The sequence below is a fragment of the Monodelphis domestica genome, chromosome 4 (genome assembly GCF_027887165.1).
Source record: "Monodelphis domestica isolate mMonDom1 chromosome 4, mMonDom1.pri, whole genome shotgun sequence".
Lineage (NCBI taxonomy): Eukaryota > Metazoa > Chordata > Mammalia > Didelphimorphia > Didelphidae > Monodelphis > Monodelphis domestica.
Window position 1 is genome coordinate 380,830,321 of NC_077230.1, and position 8,404 is coordinate 380,838,724.

The following is an 8,404-nucleotide window of genomic DNA, read 5'->3' on the forward strand; positions in this document are numbered from 1 at the left end:
AGCTAATCGCTCCCACTTAAGCTATTAAGCCAACAAAGAAAGACAACATAGACAATTTCTGGCTTTCCTGAAGTCCCTTAACCTCGGATCGCCTGCTGCCCCTTTGGGCTGATATGAGGAGTAAGAGGGAAAAGATTCTACACACTGATCGACCACAGCTCCTTTCTCCAAGGTGGCCAATGCTCCCTTTATTGCTAAATCTCCTGATTTCTTGTTCTTGCTGACCTCTCTAAACCATCTGACACTGCTGACTACTCCCTCCTCCTGATACTCTCTTCCTCCTAGTTTTTGGGACACTGTTCTATTGGTCTGACTGATTTCCCCTCCCCAGTTTCCTTTGCAAGATTTTTGTCAATGTTCATGTCCTTCTCGTGAGGTGTGGGTGTACCACAGGCTTCTCTTCTCGTGTATGATTGAAAATCTGTTACCCTAAAAAAGAACTACATATCCCAAGAGCCCACTGACTTCCTGTCATTCCCATACTTCTTGTATACAGAGGATAAAGGGCGTGGACTTTGGAGGCTCTCTCTCTCTCTGATGTAGAATCAGCATTGATGGTAGTGAGTGCAGTTGACTAAAAAATGGCTAACCAGCCATGGGCACTTAGTCTTCATTTTGTATCTTCTTTATTCCTTGATTTCTAATGATGATTAATAAATCTCTTAAAATATGTTATTATTGAGATTACATTTTAACTTTTACATTGAGGCCTCTTAAAATTTTTTTCTGTGTTCCCTCTTTTTATTATTTCACTAACTATTAATGATCATCTTTATGCAAATGGACCTTGAATCTTTTTCTGTAACACTTAGCAGTCCTCCTTGAGTCTTCCCTTCCCCATCACATCCAATTAATTTCTGAGCATTGTTAATATTATTTCCACATAATCACTCCTATTTATGTCTTTTTCCATACCCACATGGTATAGTTTGGCTCTTCCTCATCTCTTACCTGCAATAATTTTACTGGTCTCCCAGCCTCCAGCCTCATGAATCCATCCTTCACATAGCTATGGCATAGATCTGGCTATGCACTTTGGTGGTCAAGAAGCTTCTTCAGTGCCCATGTTTCTAGGATAAAGTGCTATTGCTTTTCTATTTGGCCTTCTCCATAATGGCTCCTGTCTGTCTTTCTAGGCAGATTTACACATGACATACTCTTCACTGAATTTCAAGTGATCTTTGTGATACTGGCCGTAAGTTATACTCTTTGATGCCCCCTTGCTCAAGTTATATCTTCTCCCTAGAATGCTTTCTCCTTCGCTATCACCTAATGCAACTCCTAGCTAACTCATTTCCCGACCTACTTTAAAAAGCATGACTCCAAAGAAGGGAGAGATGGGTCTTCAACTCCATTCCTTTGCAGAGTTGGGAGATCCATAGGTCTGGCATGTTGCACATATTTTCAGACTTTTTATATATACTGAAATTTTGCTTTTCTCTATATTTTCTTCTTTATTTTTTTGGCTATTGGAAAAAAATTATTGAATTAGTTAATTTAGCACATTTTCCCATGGTTACAAGAATCATGTTTTTCCCCTCCCCTATTTTCTTCTTCTTTAAATGTATTAGTTATATGGTATGACTTTATGGAAGGAATGGGGAGGAATACGGGGAGAAATTTTGGTTACACAAAAAAAAGTCAAAAATTTATTTTTATATAATTCAAGAGTTACTTTCTACAAGAAGTATTTCCCAGTTCCTCTAGCTATTAGTGCTGCCCCCTGGATTACTTTGTGTCTATTTTGTATATCTTTCATATTTATTGTTTACATATCTTTCCTGTCTTCCTACCCCCACCCTTGGTAGAATGCAACATCCTTGAGGTAAGGGACTGTTTCAATTTTGACTTTAAAATACTAGCTGTATTTATAGTACAGTGCTTGGCATATAGTAGGTACTGAGTGTTGGATTGAAGATGTCTGGATGATCTCCAAATGGGGCAATGTATGATAACTGAAGCTGCTTTGCATCCTATAACCATTTTGACTCCCTGGTCCCACAGTACTATATTTTTGTCTCTTTCCCCCTCACATGCCTAGCAGAGCCAGAGGTAGTTAGTGCTCACCTGCAAGCCACAGTGTAGTAGGAGTCACTATTGGCAGTGAGGCAGGCCACTGTGCCCTTGGGCCCATAGTGAGTCTTCACAAAGGGTCTTGGGTGGAACACACTGACAAGTCTGTGGATAATGACCTGTTGGAGGTAAAAGCCTAGCTTAGCTGTACCCCTTCTCCTCCTGAGTTTGACAAGATGAAAGTGGCCATAATGATACTTTTGTGCTAGGCAGTAAGGATTTTGTTCCTCCTTCCTACTTGATGTGTGATGGAGGACAGGTATCTTGGAAGACTGGTATTTCCTTCTTCCCTTGATCCTTGGACTGAGGAAACCATCTGAGATCTAGAAGGCCCTAAGACCCTGAGAACTGTTGAAGAACCAAGCTCAGGGAAAATCTAGGGAGTGGGGAAGCTAAGCCACCTCAAATCAAGTTCTGGAACTTGATCCTGGGGCTGTAAATGGGGAATGTCAAGCCTGGGTAATACTGAGTGAGAAAGAATCAAGTGTGCTATCCTCAGAATGAGGATTCAGCTTATACTCGCCTCCTTATTCTCAAGGCAAAAACACCCAGTTAACACCCCCAATTGAGAAAGGGATGTGGAAGGCTGGTTTGCTAACTCTTGTTGACTGAAGACCGAGACAAGTTTGAGGGGACTGACAGAAAGAGCAATAAACAACTCAGCCGCTTCCCTTACCTCATCTGAACCTGGTTGGAAGCACTAGATTGTGAGTCAGGGCTGGGGGGTGGGGGGGTAGGGGGAAGGGGAAGGAGCCTTGCATTGGGAACTTGTGTATATTGCCTGCTTGCTGCCTAGTCAGTCAGCACTTTTTAACCCATCATTGAAATGTTCCCTTTCATGAAAGAAAAAAACTTTTTTTACCCCTACCTTCAGATTCCAAGTCTTGTTTATTTAAGCACGTGGGGCACTTGTGCTCATTTTTATCTCACTCAAGAGGACGAACATCTAAGGTAGGAAGGATTCAGATCTGGCTTAATAGTTGGAGGGGGCTGGCGGAGAAGTTAGCCCTGAATCATTAGACTAAACGGAACAAAAAGCTTAGATGGGACGTTGATGATGGGGGAATTTGATAGTGTAGGGAAATAGGTTCTGAATGTATTAGTAGACACGGTCTGTAGCTAAAAAATCAGATTTGGAAAAGGTAGACTGAAAAGAATTTCTCAGATGTGAAGTGGAGATTCTACTTGTATTGCATGTACCCCATGGGATTATCAGAGAGCTAGTTGGCATATGGGGAGAATGCTTGCCTTGGACATAGGAAGATCTGAGTTCAAATAATGCCTCAGATGTTACCAGTTGTGTTTCACCAGGCAATTAATTTAGTCTAAACCTCAGTTTCATCTGCAAAATGGGGCTAATAGCAACTAAAGGATCAAATAACAGAGACTTGTAAAACTTAAAGTGCTATATAAATGCTATTATTATACTAACATAGATGTCAATTAATATTAGTTTAGTTTAATGGAAGGCAAACTGCATAAAGGAGAGTTGTTAGTGATGGGGCTACATAGGTTGGGTCCAAATCATAGATGACATTTAAATTCATACTATCTTGTATTTTTCTTCTACTAGACTGTAAATTGCCAGAAGCTAAGGAACAAAGTGGCATTCCCCACAGCAGAAGAGAGACAAGCATTCGGTTCCATACCCCTCCCAAGAGAGGAGCAGATCATTATTTTATGTAAGGGTTCAGGACAGGGTTACTGTTGAGGAGGCAGAGCACTAAACCCCACTCAGCTTATCCTATCACCCCTGCTCTGGTCACATCCTAGGTCTTAAACACACCAATCTCTCTAGCACTTTTTGCTTTTTTGAGGAATTGCACTGAGTCTTGGGTAGGGACACATAATATGTATACCCTCCTCTTTTGTCATGGGGCCTGGAGTAGAAAGTGAAATGACTGCAGTTTATCTATTTTTTATGTATATAAATTATGTCTTTTGTGTTTCTGTTTATCAGTTCTTTTTCTGGAGGTGGACATTCACAAGTTATTCTTCAAATATGAATTCTGTAGCTGTATATAATGTTCTCTTGGTGCTATTCATTTCACTCCTCATTATTTCATGTAAATATTTCCAAGATTTAAAAAAAATTAACCTGCTCATTATTTTTAAGCATTTCACCAAAACCAGAGGACATAACTTGTTCAGTCATTTCCCAATTGATGGCCACCCCCTCAATTTCCAGTTCTTTGCCACTTCGAAGAGAGCTGATAAAGGTATTTTGGAACATATAGATTCTTTTCCTTTTTTCCTGATCTTCTCAGGAAACAGACCTAATAGTGGTATTGCTGAATCTGAGAGTATACACAATTTTATAATTCTCTTTATAATTGTTCTCCAAAATGGCTGGTTGGTTTGTAGTTCTATCAGCAGTGTATTAATTTCCCCATTTTTCCATATCCCCTTCAACATTTGTCATTTTCTCCTTTTATCATTTTAGCCAATTTGTTAGGTGAGATATCTCAGAATTGTTTTGATTTGCATTTGTCTAATCATTAGTGCTTTAGAACATTTTGTCATGTGCCCATATATAGCTTTGATTTCTTCATCCCAAAACTGTCCATATCTTTTGACCATTTATCAGTTGGGGGATGGGTCTTATTCTTATAAATTTGACCAAGTTCTCTATATATTTTTGATAAGAGACCTCTATCGGAGAAAACTGTCTATAAATTTCTCTCAATTTTCTGCTTTCCCTCTAATTTTGGCTACATTAGTTTTATTTGTACACTTTAATGAAATCAAAATTATTCATTTTACATCTCACAAAGGTCTCCATCTCTACTTCTTTTGTATCCATAAATTTGATAGGTAATGCATCCCCTATTCTAATTTGCTTATATCTCCCTTTATGTCTAGGTTATGTATCTATTTTGATTTTATTTTAGCAAATGGTGTAAGATATTGGTCTATACCTAGTTTCTATCAAACTACTACTTATTCATAAGTTCCAGGAAACAGAAAGGTAGATCAGTGGAACAGAACAGACACAACAAACAGTAAACAATTATAGGAACCTTGTATTCGACAAAAGTATAGATCCAAATTTTGGGGATAACAATTATATGGTAAGAAAAATTGCTGGGACAATTGGAATATCTGTAGTTTATAGTCAAATGCTCAACCTAAAATGGCAAAGACCCTCCTCATCCCTGGTACTTCTGAAGAGAAGGAGATCCCCTTCTGCTGTCTTTGTCCTGCTTTTTCCACTTTGGATTTCAAAGCAAAATTTCTTTTTCTTTTTTTTTTTAAATTGTGGATTTGATTCTTTTTTTTTGGGAAAAAAAGCCCCAAGTCAGTGGAAGTGAAGTCTGGTGAAGAAGGTAGATGATCAATCTGAGAAAATGCTTTTTTTGGTCAAAAAAATTGATATGATTATGAAGTAACAAAACAGATTTTCTTCTGAGATTTTTAAACTGGTTCTAAAGGTTCCTCCTAAAAAAGAGTTCAGAAATGATATAAGCAATTTAAACATTGCTAGAGTTTGTGACAATGTACCATCCCATCTTGGCTCAACTATTTACATAGGTGCCTGGTTGATCCTTGTCCCTTCTCTCTCTTCCCCACTGCCCAAAGCAGGGAGCTACCTGTGCTGAGGACAGGAGCCTGGTCTCCTTCAGGTCTCCTGCTTGCAAGTTAATTGTTCTTTACTAAAGGTAGCAGAGGTCTCAACACAAGAGGCACTACTTGTTCACACTGTCCTGGTCAAGAAGCAAAAGGGACTCTTCCGTGTGAGATCAGCACTACTGTATCTCAGGAAATCCTGTATGTCCCACAGGGCCGTTTCTGCTTCTTTATCCAGGGCCTCTCAGTCCTGAATTTCCCCTTTCCCTTTTCATAGCTTTTCTAGCTGTTATCCTTGACTCTGCGTTCCAAATCTCCCTCCCCCTCCCCCCACTCACCTCTTTGAAACCAGTTTTACTGTTTGATGTGGTGTCTAGCAGCAGGGGCTCGAATGGAGTTACAATAGCCAGCTCCTCCTCCTGAGAGGAAGTCTCCTCCTTCAATTCCTCTGTCTTTTCAAAGTCAGTGATAGGTTTTACTACTGTAGGACACAAATGTGGTAAATTACCTGTTCTGCTCCTGGGAGGACTGTATGCACTTGTGCAAATCACTGTCCCGCTGTTTCGCTGTTTCTCAGAAAGACAATGGCATCAGAAGACAAGTAATTTCTAATTCCTTATCTTTCACTATGGGTAGAAATCATGGTTTGAGAATTATTTGGACCGTCTTTCAAGACAGACAGACAGAGAGAACTGTCTTGGAAAGAACACTAAGGGGTGGGGGGCAGATTAGATGAGCATCCGTAACCCTGGGTCTAATCCCAGCTCCTTTCTGCATCCTGTGGCTACCTACCACTACCTCTCATTATCTCAGCAATGGGCTTGAACTCCTTAGGGCTGATGTACATGTCCCTGTTCACATCCAAAGCAGAGAAGAAGAACGAGATCTTTCCGGGGATCAGGGCTGTCTCCTGTTTTGGAGCGAGGACACAGGTGAGAGGTGCTCAGCCCTCTCGGCTTCTGGCCTGCAGTTCCTAAGGAGACTGGATCACTGGTACTCCACCGGCAAGGGGGGAGTGGAGGAGGCCTTCTGTATAGTTGCTGGACAGTCAGGAATCTGAGTGGGTCGGGGTGCAGGATAACCTGGTGAAACCCACATATTGGGGTGGATGGGATAGCCCTCCCTCCCTCTGGGGGCTGGGCTGGGCAGGGCAGGGCACGGTCCCCTCCCCCATCACGCCCCCGCCCAAAGTCCCACAGGCTGAGCCTGACCCGCAGCGCCGAGGCCTGGGCGTCTTGGGAGCCCAGGTAGCCCCGGGAAGCGGCGGCCAGCAGAGCCGCCAGCATTATCACCAGCAGCGCCAGGTCCCGGCGGCTGCGGGAGCGGCGGGGAGGGAGCCCCCGGGGTTGTGGAGACGGTAGAACGGGCGGCCCAGGGGCCGCAGGAAGGTCCATGATTGGAGACCGTATCTCTGGCTCCTCCTTCTCAAATGCTCTCTGCACCAACCGCCACCCAACGACCTGGGGCGGGGCTGAAGACCGATTGATGGATGTGTAGGGTGGGGCCTGAGACTGATTGACAGATGGGAGGGCCGGCCCGGAGACAAAGTGTCAGTCGGCTAGGGGGAGTAACCTGATGCTGACTGACAGCCTTAGGGGCGGGGCCTGAATGGAGTAATTGACAACTAATGGAGAGACTTGACCTGGAGACTGATAGCTGGGGGCGGGGCAAGACACTGAATGACTTTTAGTGGGAAGACTAGGCGAGGATTGACAGCTTGGGGGGAAGAACTAGGTAGTTACTATGGGATATAGAGGTTCGGGACAGAGCACTCAGAGAGAGTTGCGGAAGGGTGTGACCAGAGACTTGCCTGAGGTGATCAGGGGTGGGACTTAATGCTGATGGACAGTTAGGGGAGAGGGGTGGTCCATACTAGAGACTGACAGTTTGGGTGGGGAAAAAGCACCATTTTCAGCTCTGGTTTTAGTAGAAAGACCCAAAAGTGCTCTCTCCTGAGCCATTGTCCCTAGGAGAAAGAGATGTCTAGTGGTTGTTGGCTATTCTCAGAAGAGGAGTAAGGAGGCAGTAGCAATGTGGGTCCAATAAGTCTTCTTATATTGTGGGGCATGCATTTGAGAGTTAGTCAATAAACAAACATTTATTAAATGCCTGCTGTGTTCCAGGCATTGTGTTCTCAGCATTGGGAGACCAATTCCCCCCATTACTGATGATTCTTTTGGGGAGAAATCAGAAACTGTACTGATAAGTGATATGTTGCTATTGTGGGGCATGGACGAGTTCATAAGGTTCCAATTTGACCCTGGTAGCGCCCCCCCACCTTCCCTCACAACACGGGACCCCACTAGAACCAACTAACAATCATTGATTCTCTCTACTTTCTACACTGTGGAATTTAATAATTTCTACAGCATATTGCAGTGACTAGAGAGTCAGTTCTGTATTACCAAGAGGCGATTCAAGTTTTGTCTCAGCAATAAATTGGCCAAATGTTCCAGGGCACATCTTGGTGTCCCAGGGAATAAGGGATGTAATGCTAGACTTGGAGTCAGGAAGACTTGAGCTTGAATTTAACTTCAGACACTGTATCAGCTATTATGACAGCTTTAGTTTCCACAACTGTAAAATGGAGCTGATAAAAACACCTCCCTCCCAAGGTTGTTATAAGGATAAATTAGATAATATATATAAAGCACTTTGCAAATGTTAGTGTTCTATAAATGTGTTTGTCATCACCATTATTATTGCTGTTGTTTAAGATCCATTGGGCTTAGAGATTAGGAGACCTGGGTTTAGATTCCAGTTC

The 8,404-nt window shown here is 42.5% G+C and overlaps 1 protein-coding gene across 1 annotated transcript; it reads right to left on the reverse strand.

Annotated features, from left to right (window-relative positions):
* Positions 1–5,078: 5,078 nt before the first annotated feature.
* LOC103091897 (selenoprotein N-like) lies at positions 5,079–7,152 on the reverse strand. The gene is made up of 4 exons (XM_056795519.1): positions 6,852–7,152; positions 6,439–6,550; positions 5,979–6,121; positions 5,079–5,511 (listed from the first exon to the last, which is right to left on the reverse strand). The coding sequence occupies exons 1-4, from the start codon at positions 7,032–7,034 to the stop codon at positions 5,488–5,490; spliced, it is 462 nt and encodes a 153-aa protein (XP_056651497.1). The 5' UTR covers positions 7,035–7,152; the 3' UTR covers positions 5,079–5,487.
* Between the last annotated feature and the right edge of the window lie 1,252 nt (positions 7,153–8,404).

Excerpts from the sequence above, each read along its gene's own strand:
- LOC103091897 (XM_056795519.1), bottom strand. The coding sequence starts at position 7,034 with ATGGACCTTCCTGCGGCCCCTGGGCCGCCCGTTCTACCGTCTCCACAA. Across the intron at positions 6,551-6,851 it reads CCCAGGCCTCGGCGCTGCGG|GAGACAGCCCTGATCCCCGG; the intron begins GTCAGGCTCAGC and ends GCTCCAAAACAG. Across the intron at positions 5,512-5,978 it reads GTAAAACTGGTTTCAAAGAG|GAGGAACCTTTAGAACCAGT; the intron begins GTGAGTGGGGGG and ends ACTCTTTTTTAG.